This window comes from Taudactylus pleione, unplaced genomic scaffold (genome assembly GCF_031769625.1).
Source record: "Taudactylus pleione unplaced genomic scaffold, aTauple2 ptg000481l, whole genome shotgun sequence".
NCBI lineage: Eukaryota > Metazoa > Chordata > Amphibia > Anura > Myobatrachidae > Taudactylus > Taudactylus pleione.
This window is the reverse complement of record NW_028284883.1, coordinates 592,214-616,025: the sequence shown is the minus strand read 5'-3', so window position 1 is coordinate 616,025 and position 23,812 is coordinate 592,214. Positions and strand designations below refer to the sequence as shown.

The following is a 23,812-nucleotide window of genomic DNA, read 5'->3' as shown; positions in this document are numbered from 1 at the left end:
AATTACTCATTTCAGGTGTCAGAATGCAGTATTTTTGAACTACATGTACAAGGACACATTCAGCATTATTTCATTTTTTGAGGTGATACAATGGAACGGATGTGTTTCTAATTATCAGACACATGCTTAATAGAAGATCTACCTTCTGATACAAATATCTATGCTGCTACTATTCATCCATTTATTTGTTTCCATTTTTATGTCCAGTGTCTCTACATGTTTCATGAATTGTTTGTATTGTGTGCATTCATTTTTCAGAAGTAAAAATATTTTTATTATACAGTGTGTGTCCCATTGTATACAAGAAAATTTTATTTAGTCATATGTGATCACAGCGCAGTGCCTGTGTTGTTGTATATGTGTTTATATTTAGAGTTCACACAAAACTCTAAGCAGCTGCAGCTAATCACGATTGACAATTTTACATTCATTTATATTAGCGCCAGGAGTTGGGTAATATTTTACCCTTTCCCCCCTTTTTAAAACATATTAAAAGCACCTGCATTCATTAACAAGAAAAATGTAAATACAAATCAGCAATACAAAAAAAGAAATGCCCTTATTTTGCGCTATGATGTAAATGCTGCACCTCAAGTGGAACCCCTGCTAGTGGGAACAAATAATTCTAAAAATACAAAAAATACTTAGAGGACGCAAATCACTTAAATGTCTTTTATAATACCAAATGAAAAGGGAGGATTTCAGACATTTGATGGTTCAGAAGTCACACCAATAAAATGTCCGATAGGATTCCTTTACAGGAAAATCTCATTCACAACAAGTCACTTTTTCACTCTAATGTATTGGACCGACTTCAGTGTTGTTTTATTGGATATTCCATAGGCTCAAATTAATTTTTCTAAAAATGACCCACTCACCAAACAGACACCCAAAAAAATGGCCCAATGGCCCACTGTTACATATGATAAACAATGAATTTAATAAAATATCTTGTCAATTTGACATAAAAAAGATTTTTAGACATAAAAACTGCTTACACAATTTCTTCAATGATTTTAACAGAAGTAGGCCATGTATATCCTGCTGTTAACCCATATAGAGCCAGAATCTCAACCCAATGCATTTCATCTGTTAGGACTTCATCAGGAGCATATATATCTTAAATTGAAGAATAATCAGAAAAAATAAAAGAATTAACAAATAAAAGGTGTGGGGTCTTATTATAAAAAAGTGCCTATGGTAAAAATGCCCATCATATAATGCAATCTCAAAGTACATTAATCACAATTTATATCAATATAGGAAATCAGTCCTTAATAGGTTAAATGTAATTTATCACATAATATAATCATATTATGTAATAATAATTTGTAGCTTAAGATAACTATAAATTTATTATTGGTATATAATAATGGTCACATAGTTTGCAGTTTAAGATAACTATATCAATTTACTACTGTCATATACAGTACATGATGAAATTTGTAAATTCACTATTGGTATATATATATATATATATATATATCTATAATGAAGACTGTAAAAACCAGGATAAGGATAATATTATGCAGAAGGATGTTTTAATTATATTATGTGATAAATTATATTTAACCTATTAAGGAATGATTTCCTATATTGATATAAATTGTGATTATTGTTCTTTGAGATTGCATTATATGATGGACATATTTCAAAGTATAGGTCCATCTTAGGGTCAATACTTTGCCAGTTTTCTACCGGATCATGTGTATTTTCCAATTTTGGTATGTATGAATTCATTTATCAGAAGGGAGAAACCTGCCTATTGAGATTTTGGCCATGTATGGGTTAACAGCAGGATATATATTGCCTTCTTCTGTTAAAATCATTGAAGAAATTGTGTAAGCAGTTTTTATGTATAAAAAACTTTTTTATGTCAAATTGACAAGAAATTTTAATAAATTAATTGTTTATAATATCTAACAGTGGGCCATTGGGCCATTTTTTGGGTGTCTTTTTGGTGAGTGGGTCTTTTTTAGAAAGATTAATTTGGAGCCTATGGAATCTACCATCATCTACATTGAAGTCGGTCCAATACATTAAAGAGAAAAAGTGACTTGTCGTGAATGAGATTTTCCTATAAAGGAATCCTATCGGATATTTTATTGGTGTGCATTCTGAACCATCAAACGTCTGAAACCCTCCCTTTTCAATTGGTGTTATAAAAGACATTTCAGTAATTTGCGCCCTCTAAGTATTTTTAACAATTCAGCAACAGTAAATATTAAAAAATAGTTGAATCATAAACTACTTCTCAAACTGATGTAGAAGTTTATATAGTATGATAATAGATACACTGATATGACCGCACTGGTATGGGGACCAAAGAGACCCATTGTGGAGTTTTTGCCAGAATGACTGGCATGATATGGCTCTGCTCCTCTGGTCATTTGACATATTAGTATAGTACTTGCTTCTGCACATACAGATATAACTGTGAGCCTTTAATATGCAAAGGAGTGATCACCTTACAGTGCTCTATGTCCCAGTTTTAGCTTGCTCCAACAGAGCTGATGAGCATTCATTTGCAGGGGCTAGACACACGAGTCTGTTATGTAAGGCTGTGATTGTTCAAAGCCATGCTGCCTGGGTGGCTGCTTGCAGGAAATGGACTGCACACCTGGTGAGGTGGTATATAGTAGTGTGTGATGATACACTGCTCCTTTAAACATAGACTAACATAATGTATATTGGTTACGGAAAACAATTAGCGGTCAGAGGGCCTGATTCAGAGCCGGACGCTCTGACCAGAGCGCTCGCTCTGAATCAAGGCCGGCCTGCCTAAAATTGGTGCAGCCTCCTGGCCATTCGCATAGCTGTGGGTGACTACCCACAGCTTATGCGAGCGTCCATGATGATGGTCGCGATGGTCAAGACCATCACGACCATCGGGCTTGCGATGAGACCCTTGTGGTAGGGTCTCATTGCCGCAAGCCCTGGAGTGATTTTGGCTCTATCAGAGCCAAAATCACTCCCACTGACATCACTCGTGATGTCAGTGGGGCCGGACCCAGACGGTCAATCACCATCGACAGCACGCCCCCTTTGGTGCGAGAACCCGAGCGACGGCTTCCAAATCGCTCGCCGGGTCTCGTGCATGCGCACGACGGAGCAGCCTCCGTTGTGCGCATGCGCATTTGGGTACCATTGACCCGCTTGCGAGCGTCCTGCGCTCGCAAGCGGGTCTGAATGAGACCCAGTATTCCAAATTCCTCCTTCAGCGATCAGGTAGGAAGAACAACCTAAATATAGTACCTTATCTAACATGTTTCGCTCCCACAGGGAGCTTTATCACTCTTTCATACCCTTCAATCCTGATGAACGGAATAAATCATTTTAACTGCAAGTCCAACATACTTAGTGGAATCACCTAATTTTGTCTCCTCCTTCAGTTTCTTTAGCTGTTTTCCAGTAGTTTTTTTAAGGGAATCACCTGACTCAGACTGGCAGTGTATAAACTCACTTCATTAGTTACTATTTCAAATGGTTTCAGCATCTTACATAAAAGAGTGAGTATTCTCCACTGTCCAGGAACAAGGTACATTCCCTTTCCTCTCACTAAATCATGGCTTGTAGTGTAGGTTTGGTTGATTTTTTGCTGTTTCTCCAGTTGCTGAAGCATATAAAAAGTGGAATTCCATCTGGTTACTACATTTTGTTTCAGTTGATAGAATGGTGAATTTAACTGATCTTGCAGCTGCTGCAATCTTTTATATGAGGTTGCTGAATGATGAAAATGGCCAAAAATTTTACAGGCCACAGAGAGCATCTTGTGACGTGCCTGTCAATTAAAAAAAAAATCTGAACCATCAAGATTATTGTGTGTGCAAAACATGGTTGTAATGCTTCTATAATGTTACTTATGTTATCGGACATGACAAATCCTGAAGAGATTCTTAGCTGGGTCAACTATTTTTCTATCACATCCCTAAGTTTTTCCAACAGGTTGACATCGGTATACCTCTTAGTGACACCAGTGATACAGAGAGTAGCATGCCTGTGAATGAGTAGGCATTTGTTAGATACTAAGTGAAAAAAGGGGTGGGTCAGGTGTGCTCTCTGGACGTGCAGGGTAGGGGTGTGTGCGTGTGATGTGGTGTTTGTGTGGAAATAAGGACTGACGAAGTGGTATAGGGCCAAAACGTTTATTGCAGATGCACAATGCTGCTTCGGATTTTTTCCAGGGGGTGGTGTCGCAATAAGTGGCTGGCTCGGGGGGAAGGTTGGTGGACCCTTTTAGGGGGCTCCTTACCGTGCAGTTCAGGACTGGCACGTCTTCCCTGCTGGACCTTTGGTCTACAGTCTTGGCAGCTGTAGGATTGGTGGTGTGTGGGTCAGGCGTGTGGAATGCTGTGGCAGCGTCATGCTCAGTATGGCATGCTTGCAACTTAACTACCAGTAGTTTGCCTGTGGATTCGGCATTGCAGGTGGGGTGTGAAATGTGGGGCTGATCAAAATTCTAATCCTGGCTGAGGCAGATGGTGCCGGCGCCGTGTGGATGATGCTGTGATCTGCAACACGAGAGAGGTGTGTGGTATCCCCTTGGGCAGGGTTGGATGGGTATCAGTCTGTGCACAGCCAATGGTGGTGTCCCGTGGATGGCGGTAGCTGTGTGGAGGTGCGGTCCCTGTGCCCAATCCTATGACTACCAAGACTGTAGACCAAAGGTCCAGCAGGGAAGATGTGCCGGTCATGAACCGCATGGTACGGAGCCCACTAAAAGGGTCCACCATCCTTCCCCCCGAGCCAGCCACTTGTTGCAACCCCCCCAAGGACCAATCTAGAGCAGCATTGTGCCTCTGCAATAAACATTTTTGGCCCTATACCACTTTGTCATTCCTTATTTCCACACAAACACCACATCACATGCGCACACCCATACCCTGAAGGTCCAAATAGTGCACCTGACCCACCCCTTTTTTCACTCTGCTTTTCTAGGTAGGAACAGGTACTCCTACCACAGGTGCAGCACTCTTCCCTCCCCCCATGATAGCACATCCACACATACCCACAGCCACTCCTAAGCCCCCCTGCCCCAGCCACCCACACCACCCCCACCTCCACCACCCACCTGACATCCACCCCATTCAAACCCCACCCCACTGCCTCCCTCCCCTGACCAGCCCCACCACCCTCCATTCCCCACATCATCTCACAACACCCTCCCCCACCCTACCCAGTACCTTCACACTGTATGAGCGCGGTTCACAACCACTGTCTATAACCAATTGTTAGATACTGCTGCCGCTGATGGTGATACATTCACAAAGTTTGCTGTCACAGTCATGTAATCTTTCATTTGACCAGTACTGTTTGTCCACATATCTATAATTAAGTGGATAGTGGATACCATTGCATTTTCTAGGCCAAGAATAAGGTTTTTTTAATGTCCTGGTACATACGAGGAATTTCTGTTCTGGTAAAATAAAATTTTAATTGCATTTGACAGCGAGGACACAGGACTTTAATTAACTGTCTAAAACCAGATGCATTGATGGCAGATATTGGGCACAGAGCTAATGCTAGTATAGCCATCATTGCTTCCGTGATCCACTGTGCAACTGGATGGCAGTTTTCCTACTTGCTTCCTCTTGCAAAGGATTGTTTCCCAGTCAATTGTTGTTTGAACTACTACTAGTATTCTTCATACCCTTCTGAGTTGAAGATTCACCCCCAGCAACAGCAGCCCTAGCATACAAGGATTTTTCTGGGGAATCCTGGATAGGGGAGGAGTGAGTTGCCTTTGCAAATTGAATGCAGGAGTTCTACCTCTGATTATGAGGAGATTTATGATGAAGGTAATGGTGGTGGAGATTGCATGTGCTGGGATCTATCCATGCTGCTGATAGCTGATGCTGAACTGCTTGTTATAATTTTACAGGATTGTTGAGATTTTCCCAAATAATTTACATGAAATCACTGCAAATAATAGGGTGGAGGTTCCTAGATTGTTAATGTCCCTCTCTCTACTTACTTTGGCCTCACAGATGGTACAGATGGCTTGACAAATGTTGTCAGGAATTGGATAAAAATAATTCTACACAAAAGAGGTGGCTTTTTTGGTCTAAATTTCAGACATAACAATTGCCTTCTTTTTATCATGGGCAAGAACTGCTGCCACTGGTGGCTGATTTAGTTTGATACAAACAACATCCTCCTTCTGAATTTTATCAGCTTCTTCTTGTCCAACACATTCATCATCAACATCCTCAGTAGAGTCAGACACACAAATATCCCCTTCAACCTGTTACACTTCCAAATTTCTATGTCACCATCTTTACTTTTACTGCTACTCATCCTTACATTTGCAGAGGGTGCAAAAATGTTGGAAGGAGGCTTCTCTAGGATTACAGAGTCAGAAATATCAGACTCGCACATAGCACTCATGGACACCATTAGACTCTCCTCAGGGATTTATGAAGTTTGTGAACACACAGTTTGTTCTGCTGCCTTAGGATTTTTTTGTGTACTGATTTGCTGGTTTTAGAGGTGAGAACATTAGTCTCAGAGCAAGAAGGTGTTCCGTGTGAGGTAAAGAGATGCCTGACTGTGCTTGGCCCCAGCTTCCACATTCTAGTGCATGAAAAAGCAGTTGCAGGACCACCACTCACAAAGAAAGTCTTTTGTCTAAACCTTTCCTTGGCACTGCATGTGGTGTATGGAATGTTGGCAATTTTAATTTCTTTGGAAATTAATATTCCCTTTATTGTTAGAGGTGATGGCTTTTTTCTTTGTGAAACATTGTGAAATATTGTTTAGACTTCAGGTGCCCTTTCTTAAACCATGTTTCTGCTTGACCACCTTTACTAGATGCTGAAGTGCTATCAGGTTGTTCCTGCTCTTCTATTGACTGATACATGACTGGTTTTACTTTTGGAACCAGCCAAGAAATACATTTTTAACACTTAAGAATTGTTTTGGGGTGTAGATGGTGGGGACACTACTGTACACAGAACAGTAAATTACGCTGTGTCACTCATCTGAATATACTAGAATATACTATTTTTGGGGCAAATGACAAACAATTTAGTATACTTCAGTGATTTCTAAGAGAAAAAAAGGGCACGTTCACTTTAATGGCACCCTAATGGTCTTTTTCTAACACAGTGACTGAACACCCAGCACAGTGCTTTACAGTGCTCCTAGTAATGGCACCTTAATTACTATATTTTTAACACAGTGCCTGAACACATAACACAGTGCCTCACAGCACTCCTAGCAATGGCACACTAATGGTGATTTTAGTGCCTGGCCCTGAGCATACAACACAGTACCTCACAGAGCTTTTATGGCTTTTTTTTATAAATGACACAGTGCCCCCTTTAACACAGTGCTCCTAATGGCATTTATTAGTGCCTGGCCCTGAACACAGAACACAGTGCCTTACAGTGCTGCAGCCCAACCCTAACCCTAACCCCCCCCCTTTACCTAGCCTAACCCTAACCCTCCCGGGGGGTGCCTAACCCTAAGTCCACCTCGGGAGCCCCTAACCTTACCCCCTCCCGCGGCTGTCCGTGCCCAGCTCCCAGCTTACCTTCGATCGGTATGCTGGGCGTCGGGCTCCTGGCGTAGGTAAAATGACAGGCGTGGGTATCTCAACCCCTGTCATTAGACCCCTGCTGGGTTTAGACAGTTGGGAAGCTGGCGGTCGGCATTTTGACTGTCGGCTTCCTGACTGCATCCCAGGTTGGAAATATTGACTTGTCAACACATGTTAAAAACATATGATTTATTTGTAGGTCTGTGCGGACACTCTTCTTTTTTGTGCATATGTCCAATTACTTTATCATTCATTACTTTAATACTAGAGATGTACATAGAACTCTGTATTTGTGCTTTGATTTTGGTTTTACAAAACCACCCTCATGTGTTTTGATTTGGTTTTGGATTCATAGCCTGCTAAACTACCCATGAACCTCACCTTAAACAAGACAAGATGATCTGGTTAAGGAGGAAAATGGGAAAGAACTTCACATTCCCTACATGTTCTAATGGGTCAAATACTTACCATCTCCCTTGGTAAATTCCAGGACTACAGGGTAATCAGCCCGACCACTGAACTCTTCTGCCTTGTCAATCAGAGTGTCCTTTATAGCTTTATATCCGCACAGCACAATACAAGGACGGTTCCCTTGATATATAGTAAATATATCTCCATAGGTTTTATGCATCTAGAAGTACAAACAAAATTGGTACAGTAAATACAATGTAATTTGGTTACTTTTAGAGGTTTGCTTAATTCCACCCACAAATCCTAAAATGAGAACCAATATATATATATATATATATATATATATATATATTTTAGATACAGTACACTGTAATGCTATTTTTACAGCAAGGGACATGGAAGTATGAGGCAAAAGTAGGATTTTCAGGCAGACCAGTTAAAATAAATGTTGTGCCAGCTTGGTATCCCCTCTCACCAATACAGTATCTTATATCTGTTAAAAATGTATTATTCTATGTGCTCTTTGTTACATTATACTTAAATGTTGGCAGATATAAAGTTACCGAGCATGTCTGATATATCATAGTGCCAATGCAAATAGGTTTTTGCCAGCGTGAGTGCCAACAACATATTGTGTGATAATGAACACAGGAAGTCAGATATAATGAGCCTCTTGTCTCAGCTACTGTACTGTGGGCAGGGGAGAGAGTTATCTTAAATGGCTAGAATGCCCACTAGGATGCCTGTGTGCCAGTGTGGAAAATAAAATAAGTTCTTTGTTAAATTTGAGATTACTATATAGTATATTTTATTGTTATACATTGTTTGAATCCTAAGTTTAGATACGTATTGCTCCCTATGACTAGATATGCCCTCTAATAATACATATTAATATTAGAGATGTGCATGAACCCCCATGTTTTGCTTTTGGCAAAACTAACCTCAAGTGTTTTGGTTCAGTTTTTGGTTTGGTGTTGGTTTTTTATTTCTTTAAAATTGATTAAACAGCTAAAATCATGTGTTTTGTACCTGTTTACATGCAATCCAAAACCCAAGATCTGGTTTCTACTGTAGATCCGAGTTCCAAACTTACAGGAAAACCCAAGTCAGGATTCTATGTGACTGGAACCCCAAAGTTTGGGTGAGTTAGGTTTTCAGTAAAACCAAACCGCTCGTCTCTAATTAATATGTAATCTCTCTGTGCCAGTCCTTCTGCAGGCATAGACAGAGCTCTGCCTCTCTGATTGTCAGGTAAGAAATGAGCTGAGCATGATCACAATGGTTGGCTCAGTGTAGTCTACCCATGTACAAGATTGGCCACCTTTCTCTTCCACTGTGATTGGTGCGATATTTCAAGTGATTTTTTTGTCTTTATTATGGAGGCTAGTTTGGGATTTATATAAAGATCACACATTGCTGTGTGGGTGTACTTAATGAGGAAAGTGCTGACATGTTGTTATGGCTCCTGTTGGATAGATCCAGGATCGCCAAGTCTCTGAAGACCTTACCTTGTGTACCTGTCAAAGCAGAAGGACATCAGACTTGAGCCCTGCCCAACTGACAGAGGAGTGAACTGTGTGGCTCAGTGAAAATGACAACACTCTAAGGGAATTGGTGGCTACAGAACAGAGGAAGAACTTGTGATTGGTGGGCCCGGGTGCAAAAATATGCTTTGGGCCCCCCTCTGCTCCACCCCAAGTTCATAATATACCACACAGCAGTGGGTGACAGGGAGAGTCAGAGGGTGATGAAGAGTGGGTGAAAGGGAAAAGGCGACTGGGAGAGTGTAACAGGGTAAGGCAGAGGGTGATGGAGAGTGGTTAAAGGGAGATGTAGTGGGTGATGGGGAGAGGCAGTGAGTGATGGAGAGTGGTGAAAGGGAGATGCAGTGGGTGAAGGGGAGAGGGTGATGGGGAGTTGATGAGGGTAATGGGGATTAGCAGTGGCTGACAGGGAGAAGCAGTGGGTGACAGGGAGAGGGTGACAATCAGTGGGTGATAGGGATAAGTAATGGATGACAGGGAGAGACAGGGTTACATGAAGAGGGTGATGGGGAGAGGGTGACAAGCAGAGTGACAGGGAGAAGCAGTAAGTGACAGGGAGAGGCAGAGGGTGATGGAGAGTGGATGAAAGGGAGAGGGTAACAGGGAGAGGCAATGGGTGAAAGGAAGAGTGTGACAAGAAGAGGATGACAAAGAGAGACAGAGGATGACGAAGACAGGGTGAAAAGGAGAGGGGGAGCATAATAGGGAGAGGCAGAGGGTGACAGTCAGTTGGTGATGGGGAGAAGGAGAAGGTGACAGCCAGAGTGTGAATGGTAGAGGCAGAGAGTATGTGAGGTCTCTATAGGAGGGAGTAAAGGGGGTAAATTGGTTTTAAAGGGTTCACTGGGATGTGGAGAAAGTATCAGTAGGAAGACAAGCAGAAACAAGGGGTTTTACATGAGAGCTGAGGAAAGACATTACTAGTGGATTAATTCAGGGGATAGAAAAGGCATGTCAGGAAAGTGGAGAGTAAGCAATAGTCAGTGGAGAAAAGGAAAGAAATCAGGATGTATGGTGGGTGAAGAACTGACCTTTCAGCCAGTCTTTGTGCAGAGAATCTTTCTACAGCAGGCATTTTCCCTTGGCCAACACAGCATTGGCAAATCCAGGGCTCAATGAGTGATGGAGGACACCCGGACTGGCATGCATGACTGTGCAAGGTGTAGAAAGGCAGATCAGGCTCCTCCCCTCAGGTTTTGATGTAGGACCCCAGCAACAGCAGTGTCAGAGAGGAGGAGGTAAGAGGAGGAGAGGAGATGGGCCCCCTCCTCTCCTCAGCCAGACCACCTCTTTTTTCTATGTTATGGCCCACAGCCAGCCTTAGTGCACTTAATAAGTCAGTCTTGCTCAATATTAGTGCACTGTCATCAAAGCCGCTCTGGGTCCCTTCATTGCCATGTTTCCCGTGGCAATGCACCAGCTGACCCACTGGTAGTTCCACCTCTGCTACAGACCTTTTAGGGTTGGGTTGTTTATGAGTCTCTCTAGCCTTTTGTTGTGTATATTATTATTATCCTGTGTGTCTTAGTATTATTTGGATACAAAATAAATTACAATTGTGTTTTTCCAGTTGTTTGTCTAAGTGATTCTGAACTCCTAAAGGTACCAGGTAGACTGAGCCAACATACTGTACAGTATGTGGCTGCCTTAAGGCTGACCAGCTAGCACTGAGTAAGTCCGGTTTCCTCACTAAGAGTATACAGTTGTAATGATACTGCTTCATTAATGTTACAGTGAGTGGCTTTTTTAGTACATTTTGATAGAGTAGGTTATACTTTAGGGGTATGCTGTGAGTACAAAGGCAATTGTTTAATAGCATTCACTGTAATATGTGAGGTGTAAGATCTAAAAGCTATCTTCAAACTGGAAATATGTCTCAGACTGTCTGTGTCATGCCTTCAGCATAGGGTTTGTTATGCTGTACTAATTCTCATTAGCAGCCCCACCTAGTTGTCAGGACGGCAGCAGTTTAAATCTGATCTATTTAGTCCTTCTTAACATTCCATAGCAGTCTAGCAATGCATTCTGGGCTAAAAGGAGCTGTAAACAGCCATTTTCATTTTCACATGGTCCCAGACAGTAATCATTACATATGCTCAACCTGGTACAGCATCCGATGGTGAGTTCTAAGCTTCAACTGTGCCATCATATTGTAGATCTGCTTAGTCAGTAATATGTTAGCTGTACTATGTGACATTGCAGCCTTTACTTTGCATACAGTATGTTTCATGTTGTTTGCATATCCCATGTTATGTATATGTTTGCCTTACATTCCCATGTACATAGAGTAATCGCTTTTTATTGTTTGTTTACAGTTTTACCACATTACTTCACATTACATGTCATCATTTATCATCACTCATCACATCACTTGTCATATCATTACTTATCATTTCCACGCAAGATCACGTCGGGATGCAGAAAGAGACATGGAGAGGTCACGTCTGGAAGCAGAAAGAGCTATGGAGAAAACAATGCCTAGAAGCAATTAGTGAGAAGCTCACTGCAGAGAAGGAAGCGGCAGGCGCCATGGCTGAAGCAGATTTCTTAGAGTCTGTAGAACTTATTAATATAATGAAGATCAATGTGCTTGACGCAGAGCTTGGATAACATAATTCATTGCAACGCACACCAGAATATGTCAATCAAGCATCCAAAATGGACAGCAAACCTCAATCAGTACAAAGCATGCATTCAGATTTTGTCAGTGAAACAAGCCAAACACACTGTGCAGCGCCCCCACTAGTCAACAGTGAACTGCAAACTTGCAAAAAAGAGAATTCTAGACACAGGGAACCCATGAGGGACAACCTTCCCCCACACCAGGTGTCTGACTCCGCAAACTACAACAAAGGCACAACTACCCGCACACAAAGGTGGTATGATACAAGCTAACAGGAACCATACAATCCTAACAGGTATGACCACGCACCATTTACTGACCATGTTAATGCACAAACAGTATCTCCAAGAGCCAATCAAGACACATTAGACACATTAGACTTTGTCAAGTTTCTTGCTCACCGTGAGCTGGTCACAAACTTACTCTCAAAGTGCAATGATCACCCTGAGAGCTTCAGAGCCTGGCAATCCTCTTTCCAAAATGTAATCAGAGGGTTAGGCCTTTGACATAGCGAAGCGATAGACCTTTTAATTAAATGGCTTGGGAATGAATCCGCTGAACATGCTAGAAGGTTAAGAGTGATCAATATTAACCACCCTGAGAATGTCCTTAAAATGATCTGGAATAGATTAAATGAGTGCTATGGCTCACCAAAGATAATAGAAAGTGCACTATTCAAAGGAATTGATGATTTCCCTAGGTTACCTAACAAAAGCTATACACAGGTAAACCTTGCGCAAACGGGTAATTACTCTAAAAAAGTGGTATGCTTGCAATCACCACAAAGTCAGTATTTGAAATCCATAAATCAAGTGCTGCTGTATTAGTTCTTCTTAATATAATAATTACATGTGTCTGAAACCTCTTCTTCAAAAGAAATACAGGTATGACCAAACATCAAAATGGTCACTTGTTAATTTCTTCATACACACTGAAGGGCCTCTTGTTCCTCAAAGACAAATAAGGGAAAAAAAAGGCCACAATAGTGTGATACAATTTTATTTCAGTGACAATATGTTAAAATAATGAGGCTGCATACCAGACATTAAGGTGTATATTAACACCATCAAGCATAATGGGTCATAATAACCGGGTACCTCCTGGGTTCAAGAATCCACCCTGTCTGCCTTAGTCTGGAACAGCTACTCCTCAAAAATGATCACCAACGCGTTTCAGCTCTCAAAGAGCGTTTGTCAAGGTGTGCTTAGGCAAGACCATTAACCTTCTTTATATCCCCCCTCATACATTTTGATTGGTTCATACATTTCCTCTATATTAAATGGGGATAATACTTCTTTCCAGATACATTTAACATTAAACACTTAGTGCGTCCCAATCTCATTAGTTGTGTGAAGAAAGAGAACATGTATTGTTTAGAAATCTTAGTGTGTTCGTGTGCATTCCACCGCGATCTCCGCGTGGAACGCACACACTTCCGATATTTTCTCCTGGAAGTTGTCAACTCCTCTCTGTATTGCGTTCCACAGATGCTACTGTGTGGAACGCATGTGTTTCCAGCCACTACCGGAGGGCCTTCTATAATTACACCCTCCGGAACTGCCCTGTTTCCACAGTGTTCCACTGCACCACTGCGTGGAACGCATAGGCTTCTGGTGTTTTTGCCAGAAGCTGTTCAGTTGCCATGGTGCTGTAAGAATTTCTGCGCTACCTGGCAACCAATGTTGTAAAATAATGATGATGGTGTCAGGAGTCTCCCATGCACCACTATAACTTCTAAACCTTAACCATAATACATTGGTGGATATTTGAAGTCCTTATTGAAATAATTATTAGATGTAAAACAACCAATTAGATGGAACATGCAATTACAGATAATAAAGTGCATTAGTGTATATAAATATATATAAGAATAATAAAATTCATCAAACAAGGAGAGGTTGATTTTAGCAGCATGGGAAAAAGAGGGAAACAAAGCATGAATAGATAAAAACCTTAAAAAATATTTAAATTCTAATATAGGGGATCTTTATAAAAATCAATGATGAAAAGCCATTCTAAAATTCATAGAAAAAGATCGCTATAAAAACCCTTTAGCTCAAAATCCATATTCATTTCTTTTGGGTGAAATGTTCCTAATTCAGAGATCATTTTCATTTCTGTTTGAGCTAGGTTATTATCTATTTTCTTTTTTCTCCAGTGCTTTTCAACTATTTTTTATACCCATCACTTTATTTATCCCTTTGACAGAGCTATTGTGGTGTTCTTTAAAATGATTGGATACTGAGTGCTTATCAAACCCCTTCTTAATATGTCTTACAAGCTCAGACCATCTTTCTTTTAAAGAATGGGTGGTACGTCCTATATATTGAAGACCACATTTGCATTCAATCAAGTATATGCAGTTGGTGCTGTTGCATGTGATAAATTGCGTAATGTCGTACGCTGCTCCAGTATTATTTGAGCTACATTTTTCTAATTTGTTTGGTTGTGTCAGATGGTTTTTACACATCTGGCATATCCCACAATGGTAAAATCCTTTTGATTTTATTCTATTGGTCCTTTTTAATGGGACCACACTCTTATCCAATCTATTTTTTAAATTATCAGCCTTTCTATATATAAAAGAAGGTTTATCTGAAATGCATGGTTTTAAAACTGGATCTTTTTGTAAAAGGTACCAATATTTTCTAATCAATTTCTCCAAAACAAAAGTTGTGATAAAAGGAATATCTAATTTCCTTTGATCTGTATTTCTTGTTTTAGATACCAATAAAGACTCTCTATTGATTTGTTCCATTTCTTTGATAGGAATTTCTAACTCGCTACTGGAGTAGTCCTTAGCTAAAAATTTCTTTTGTAGGACTTCTGCTTGTTCTAAAAACACTTCTTGTTCCATGCAGTTTCATCTTATTCTCCTAATTTGGCCCTTTGGTATATTTTTAAGTCAAACTGGATGGTGGTTACTCTTCATGCTTATGTATGCATTACTATCTGTTGGTTTGGTATAGTTTCTAGTATGAATACAATTTTCGTTGATATAAATACTAAGGTCTAAAAATATAATTTCTGTTTTACTATGATTAAATAAAAGCTGGATATTAAAATCATTTTGATTTAATTTTTCACAGAAAATTGTTAATTCTTCTTCTTTCCCTCTCCAGATAAAAATTTAATGTTATCTTTATATTCGTTATTCATCTATATATTTTCTTCTTCCCATAAACTCATGAATAGATTAGTGTACAAGGGGGCAAAATGGGTTCCCATAGCGGTCCCCCTCTTCTGTTCATAAAAAGTTCCACCATACCAAAAGAAATTGTTATTTATAATGAAATTAATGCTGTCTAGAATAAAATCAATTTTTTTCACACTCATGTCGCTCTGATTTAAAAATAATTTTGTGGCCTCTATGCCCTTAGTGTGTTCAATAATAGTATAGAGACTACTCACATCTGCTGTTACTAAAATGTAATCTTCTTGCCATTGCAGATCCTTAATTTTAGTGAGAATATCAGTGGTGTCTCTGATATAAGATTTACATTTTATGACCTCGGGTTGTAGATGGGAATCCGTGTAGTGTGACAAATTAGAGGTCACAGACTCCGTGCCCGCCACTATGGGTCTCCCCGGGGGGTCAGTTATACTTTTATGAATCTTTGGGAGTGTGTAGAAGACTGGAAAAGAGGGATTCTCTTTAATGATATATTTTGCCTCATTTTCCGTGATGGTATTGTCTTCTTTATATCTATCTACCAATCTCACCAAATCTTTCTCAATTCGATCACTGGGATTTGTTTTTAACAGTTTATAAGTAGTTCTATAATTCAATTGACGTAGAATTTCTTTCTCATATTGGTTTGTGTCCATGATGACAATACTCCCCCCTTTGTCTACGGGTTTAATCATAATCATCTCATTACTTTGTAGACTTTTATTGCCTCTCTTTCTTTTTTATTTCAATTATTTTTAATCTTATTCCAAGTCGGTTTAATTTCATCTAGCTCTTCACAAATGGCTTTTTGGAAACTTTCAATAAAACATCCACAATTGTACGTGGGATTGAAACTTGATTTAGGATTAAACATTTCTCTTTTACCACTCTCAGGGGGTCATTCAGATCCGCTCGTGAGCAAAGGACGCTCGCAAATGGGTCGATGTTCCCCCACTGCGCATGCACACGACGGAGGGAGCTGTCGCTCTGGGTCTGGCACCAAAGGGGGCATGCTGTCAATGTTGATTGACAGCACGCCCCCTTTGGTGGGCGTGCCGGGGGCGTGGCAGCCAGACGGAGGCATTCCCATGGGAATGCCTACCGTTTGAAGCCGTCCCCACTGACATCATTAGTGATGTCAGTGGGAGTGATTTTGGCTCTGATACCGCAGGGTCTCCGTCGCAAGTCCGATGGTCCGATGGACGCGATGGTCAAGACCATCGCGACCATCTTTTTGGCCGCTCGCATATGCTGTGGGTGGTCACCCACAGCTATGCGAGCGGCCAGGAGGCCAGTCCATTTTCATGGAGGAGGGCCCTGATTCAGAGCAAGCGCTCTGGTCAGAGCGTCCGGCTCTGAATCAGGCCCTCAATTCCTTGTTGATTAAGGAAATACATTTTTAGGGAAATTTTTCTCACAAATTTTTGAAGGTCTACGTAGGTTTCAGACTAAGGCAGACAGGGTGGATTCTTGAACCCAGGAGGTACCCGGTTATTATGACCCGTTATGCTTGATGGTGTTAATATACACCTTAATGTCTGGTATGCAGCCTCATTATTTTAACATATTGTCACTGAAATAAAATTGTATCACACTATTGTGGCCTTTTTTTTCCCTTATTTGTCTTTGAGGAACAAGAGGCCCTTTAGTGTGTTTGAAGAAATTAACAAGTGACCATTTTGATATTTGGGCAGACCTGTATTTCTTTTGAAGAGGTTTCAGACGCATGTAATTATTATATTAAGAAGAACTAATACAGTAACACTTGATTTATGGATTTCATATACTGACTTTGTGGTGATTGCAAGCATACCACTTTTTTGAGAGTAATTCCCCATTTGAGGTTCTGCGCAAGGTTTACCTGTGTATTGTTTATTGAATTTATGGTGTACTGTGGGTGCACACATGATTAACCTTTTGAAGCATTTCTCTTTTATACGTGAAGTGCACAGACTATTAATACCTTTTTTAATGCATACCTAACAAAAGCTATCAGAGACCGAGAGGATTAAGTGACCTACTAATGGAGCTTCAAGTAGCCAAGTGTTAGGGAGACTTACCAAGACTTGCCTTCTTGACACAGCCAGAGGCATTAACCCTATAGTGCAAAACCTACCTTACAATCTGCAGCAGCAATGGCTCACCCATGGTTCCAAATATAAGCAGCGGCACAATGTGCCATTTCCACCATTCTCTGTTTTTGTGGACTTCGTGCACCAACAAGCTAATACCAGCAAAGATCCTAGTTTTGCCTTTACCCTGACTAGCTCAAGCCCTATTCTACCTAACCCCCTCAAAATGTCAGTCGCAGTTTACAAGACTAATGTGCACTATACAGATTCTTCCCACAGGTCTACCTATTCTACTCATCAAGATAACAAAGATAAAGATCCTGCCAAGCAGTGTCCCCTGCATAACAAACTGCATCCTCTCCTGAAATGCAGAGCCTTCAGAGAAAAGTCCCTGGAGAACTGCAAAGCATTCCTAAGAGAAAACGACATCTGCTACAAGTGCTGTCTCTTCTACAACCCACCTTGCCAAGGATTGTAAGGTTAGTGTTAACTGCATAGAATGTCACAGCACAGAACACAACACAGCTCTACACCCTGGACCTTCCCCATTGACTTTACAACACAGTTATGGTGACACAGAGCATGGTTGGGAGCTCAGTGTGGAGCAAAGAGACACTACTGCAGTCATACCAGAGATAAGTTCACAATGTACTGAAGTCTGCAAAGACACTATTAGTGGCAGATCTTACTCCAAAATCTGTTTGGTCAGAGTCTACCCCAATGGCCAACCAGAGAAAGCTGTCAAGCTTTATGAAATCCTAGACGACCAAAGCAACAAGTCTCTAGCTAGATCAACATTCTTTGAGACCTTTAATATCAAAGGACCCAGCACTCCATACTCCTTAAGGACTTGTGCAGGGAGTTTTGAGACAATGGGGAGAAGAACAATCAGCTATCAAGTCAAGTCCTTAGACAGAAAGCCATGCCTTCCCTTACCCACTATCACTAAATGCAATGAGATCCCTGATAATAGATCTGAAATCCCTACACCAGACGTAGCTATCCATCATGCACATTTGAAACGTATAGCACATCTGATACCAGAACTGGACCCACTAGCCCAGATAATTCTACTCATTGGGAGAGATATCTTACGAGTCCACAAAGCCAGAAGTCATATTAATGGTCCACACAATGCTCCTTATTCTCAAAGATTAGACCTAGGATGGGTCATAATAGGAGAAGTATGTCTTGGAAATGTGCATAAACCAGCTACTGTCAACAGCATGCTTGCCTGTACTTTAGAAAACGGACGCCCTTCTCTATTTCAACCATGTCACAATCACTTCCTCATAAAGGAACTACCACACTGCACTGTCATAGACTCTCCTAGTGACAACCACATCTGTCACAGCTACCAAGAACATTTGGGGTGCACAGTCTTCCAAAGAACAAAAAGGGATGACCAAGTCGCAATGTCCATAGAGGACAATCTATTCCTGGAAATAATGAAAAAGGGACTAGTCAAAGATGTTGCCAACAGTTGGGTTGCACTTGTACCCTTTACAACACACAGACAGCGCCTACCTAACAACAGAGAACAAGTATTTAAACGCTTATCTTCACTAAAACGCAACTTTCACAGGAAGCCAGAAATGAAAGATCACTTGTTCTCTTTCATGGACAAAATATTTGAGAACAGTCATGCTGAGATAGCTCCCATTCTTAAAGACACAGATGAATGCTGGTACTTACCAATGTTTGGAGCATACCACCCAAAGAAACCAGGTCAGATCAGAGTCGTGTTTGATTCCAGTGCCAAGTTCGAAGGCATCTCCTTATTGATGTTCTCCTGACAGGACCAGACCTTAACAACAAACTCCTTGGAGTACTCATACGTTTCCGTAAGGACTCTATTGCTTTCACAGCTGACATTCAACAAATGTTTCATTGCTTCCTCATGAGGGAAAGTGACAGGAATTTCCTAAGATTCCTTTGGTTCAGAGACAATGACCCCTCTAAAGATACTGCAGAGTACCGCATGAGGGTACACATCTTTGGTAACAGCCCTTCCCCTGCAATTGCCATCTATGGACTCAGACGTTCAGCTCAAGAGGGTGAGCTAGAGTATGGTTCTGATGTTAGACAACTTGTGGAAAAAGATTTCTATGTAGATGACTGTTTAAAATCTATGCCAACGGATGAGACAGCAATCAGCCTCCTCAAGAGAGCTCAGGAAATGCTTGCCTGCTTTCATGTCAGGCTTCACAAAATAGCTTCCAACAGCAAAAGAGTGATGGAAGCCTTCCCTTCTCAAGATTATACCAGTGACTTAAGGGATTTAGATTTAGGAACTGATTCTCCACCAGCTCAACGTAGCCTTGGACTTTTATGGGACTTAAAATCCGATTCCTTTACCTTACAAGTGAACAGTGAGGAAAGACCCTACACCCGCAGAGGTGTCTTGTCTGTTATAAACAGCTTGTATGACCCCCTTAGGATTTGATGCTCCTGTCACTATCCAAGGTAAAGCCTTGCTCAGAGTCCTAACCTGCGAGTCATCCGACTGGGACACGCCACTGTCTCCTCAGAAAAGAGATTTGTGGGATGAGTGGAAAAGTTCTCTGTCCACCTTAACCAACCTTTATATTACACGTTCATATACTCCTGTGCCTTCTACAGAAGTACAAAACCAGAGACTATGTGTATTTTCTGATGCTTAAATCCAAGCAATTGTCGCCATTGCATATCTTAAAACTGTGGATATTAGAGGCCAGTGTCATATTGGGTTTGTCATGGGCAAAGCGAAGTTAGCACCACTTCCAGAGCATACCATACGCAGGCTAGAACTTTGTGCTGCAGTGCTAGCTGTGACAACGATCCATACCATGATCTCACATTGTCAACTTGAGCCACACAGATTCCAAAGATTCTCTACTTGGAAATCACTTCTTAGACCAATTACCTGCCTAACTCATATAGCCCATTCATTTAAACATGCCATATCTCTAAGAGTGACTGAATGTATAGGTTGGCATCACTGTCAAAATATTTACGCAACCAAAGAACTACAAATTCACTCAAACATCAACACTAAAAGTGTAGAGATATACCTCAGTGAACAAAGTTGTACATGGACTTTCAACCCACCTCATTCTTCTCATATGGGAGGTACATGGGAAAGGATGATTGGCATAATACCCAGAATCCTTGATTCCATATTCCTACAAGTAGGTACTGCAAGACTTACTTGCGAGAGTTTAACAACTTTCATGGCTGAAGTCTCAGCTATCATCAATGCCAGACCTTTGACTTCAGTTTCTAATGACCCAGAAGATCTGCTTCTACTTACTCCTGCTACTCTTCTTACTCAGAAGACCGGGACTATCTATGCTCCTTCTGGAAAGTTCACCAACAAAGACTATTTCAAACGACCATGGAGGCAAGTTCAAAACCTAGCAAACACCTTTTGGGACAGGTGGAAAAGACAATATATCTTTACCCTGCAGCCAAGGACCAAGTGGCAAGTTGCCAAACCCAACCTAAACCTGGTGACATTGTGCTTGTCAGAGATTGTCAGTCACAATGTAACGAGTGGCCTTTAAGTATTGTCACCAAGATGTTCCCGAGCAAGGACAGAAAAGTTTGTAAGGTCGAGGTCCAGATCTGTAAGCAAGGATAGACTAAGTTGTTTCTCAGACCAGTGTCTGAACTGTTTTTCCTGTTACCTACTTAGAGTTTAAATTTGTGGTATCAACGATACTAGACGGGGAGTGTCATGACTTCCGCATAGGGTTTGTTATGCTGCACTAATTCACATTAGCAGCCCCACCTAGTGGTCCGGACAGCAGCAGTTTAAATCTGATCTATTTTGTCCTTCTTAACATTCCATAGCAGCCTAGCAATGCATTTTTGGGCTAAAGGAGCTGTAAGCAGCCATTTTCCTTTTCACATGGTCCCAGACAGTCATCATTACATATGCTCAACCTGGTCCAGCAGCCTATGGTGAGTTCTAAGCTTCAACTGTGCCATCATATTGTAGATCTGCTTAGTCAGTAATATGTTAGCTGTACTATGTGACATTGCAGCCTGTACTTTGCATACTGTATGTTTCATGTTGTTTGCATATCCCATGTTATGTATATGTTTGCCTTGCATTCCCATGTACATATAGTAATCACATTACTTCACATTACTTGTCATCACTTATCATCACTCATCACATCACTTGTCATATCATTACTTATCATTTCCACGCAAATACCTCTATCGAATAATAAACTCAGTTCTTCGGATCACATCTGACTGGATTATTGGAAAATAGAGTATTGGTTATGCTGGCTGCTCCAAATTTGTCAGACACTTAGTGCGGGGCAGTACAGTCTGGTTTCGTCTATACTATTAAATGCTGTGCCTTCCAGAAAGTAAATGCTCAGTGTTACGTCTCTGCTGCCCCAAACTAGCAATGTTTCTGACACCTGTCTCTATATTGGGACACTCTATTCTGCAAGAGATAGAGTACTTGTAACTTTCAGAACTTTAAAGACATTGTGGCTTATGTAATAGGGGGTTGCAATCTGCAATTGCTGTGGGAACTCCTGCAAGTCTTCCAGTATCTTTCAAGCGGTAATCACTTTAAAGGTAAAACCAGCTTGGTTTTACCTTTAAAATGATTGCCGCTTTAAAAATACACCAAGACTCACAGTTCTTGCAATGACTTCAGTTAACACCCTATTACATAAGCCCTATCATGTGTCACAAGCACTTGCTGTAGAGGTATTACACCATTGGCTTCCATCTTGCAGTTACAAAAATGCCCCAAAGGATTTAAATCACTTCTTTTTTCTTGAGGAGGTAATATCCAATTTTTATAGGAGGGGCATGTGAATATGTCCTGCTTCAGGTAGTTTTACTTTGTGAATATAGCTGAGATGAAAGTTAAAATGTGTCTTGTTGTTTTATTTATTTATTTATAAACACTGTAATAGGAAACAAGTTCAGTAACATCTAGCAGTGAATCAGATACAGTGTTGACCAGACTTGCGCATGTTACTCTAAGTACGATATATTTATTGGTTGCCATTACTTTTCCTGCAGTTGGATATGTAACTCTCTCACCTCTAGTAGTGAATGTACCATATTGCTGACATTGATCTTGTAAAGGGTTCCAATGATGGGAAAAGGAGTTGGTCCAGGGGGAAGTTTGGCTTTTTCCAACATCATCCTCCAATATGTAACCAATAAGCAGGTGGTGAGAAACACCAGGAGTACTGTACATAGTGAGTAGAAATCCATCCTGCCAACACAGATCAGACAATCATTATCAGTGTATGTTCTTAGTGAAACCACTAGAAATTACAAGATGTTGATCCTTTTACTGCCTAATTACTATACTCATTGCACATATTATTGTTTGATTACCATCTTCATTGTTCACTTTTCAGTTTGGTTGCCATCAATATTGCCCCCTCTCCTGTCTGATTGTCGTCCTCATTCATACTTGTTTGATTGCCTTCCTCACTGTCCCCTTTCCAATCTGGTCTTCATCAACATGGCCCCCTCTTCTGTCTGATTGACATCCTTCCTCTATCTGATTCCCATCCTCATTAACCCCTCTTGTGTCTGATTGCCATCCTCATTGCCCCCTCTTCCATTTTACTGTAATCCACATTGCCCATCTACTGTCAGCAGTGTTGGACTGGGGCACAAAGGGCCCACCAGGGAAAGAAGTTGTAGGGGTCCAAGAGGGGGAGTGGTTAGCCACCCAGATGTACTTGGCCAACCATTACAGAGGACATGCAAACAACAAGGCTAGTTTATAAAGGACGGAACAGGGTTGTGTCAGTACTAACCACATTGTAGGATAGATAATCATGGTGTAGTTTCCATAGAAACAAACCAAGCACCCAAGTTAATTCATGATCCTGCTCCACCAAGTTACTGACCCTATAGGAGAAGGTAGGGCCATCAGGCACTGAGCCCACCAGCAGTGCTTTGCCCTATATACAGTATCTGTGGGCCAGTCTATCCTTGACTGTCCTTACTGTCCTCTCTTCTCTATGATTATTGTCCCCATTATGTGCTCTTCTGTTTGATTGCCATCCTTAAGCTGGCCACACACTAGACCAACTTACATCCAACCAGCCAACTTGTTGATTGGTTGGAATGAAAATCTGGTAAGGAATGGGAGTAAATGATGATCAGCAATTTGCTCCTAAATGCCAGAAAACAGATAAAAATGGTCGTTTAGACAAGTTTGTTAAATGTTTGAGCTAAACTACTTCTTCAAACAACAGTTTTGGTCCATTTTCGAGCGTTTGGGAGCAAATTGCTGATTGTATTCCTTACCAGATTTTCATTCCAACCAATCAACTAGTTGGCTGGTTGGATGTTAGTTGGTCTAGTGTGTGGCCAGCTTTATTGCTCCTCTCCTGTGTGGATGTCAACCTCATTAACTCATCAACTGTTTGCATGCCATGCACATGACCACTTCTTTTGTCTGGTAAATTG

At 41.0% G+C, this 23,812-nt stretch overlaps 1 protein-coding gene across 3 annotated transcripts in view; it reads right to left on the bottom strand.

The window, feature by feature from the left end:
* The window catches only part of LOC148502821 (cytochrome P450 2F2-like), a 96,337-nt gene that overhangs the window by 57,465 nt on the left and 15,060 nt on the right, over positions 1-23,812 (bottom strand). For all 3 annotated transcript variants that reach the window (XM_088449263.1, XM_088449264.1, XM_088449265.1), the window contains exons 2-3: positions 22,421-22,598; positions 8,009-8,171 (exon numbers count right to left, since the gene is read on the bottom strand). In XM_088449263.1, the coding sequence (XP_088305389.1) occupies positions 8,009-8,171; positions 22,421-22,597 (340 nt within the window). In that variant the 5' untranslated portion in view covers position 22,598. The remainder of the gene's footprint in view (positions 1-8,008; positions 8,172-22,420; positions 22,599-23,812) is intronic.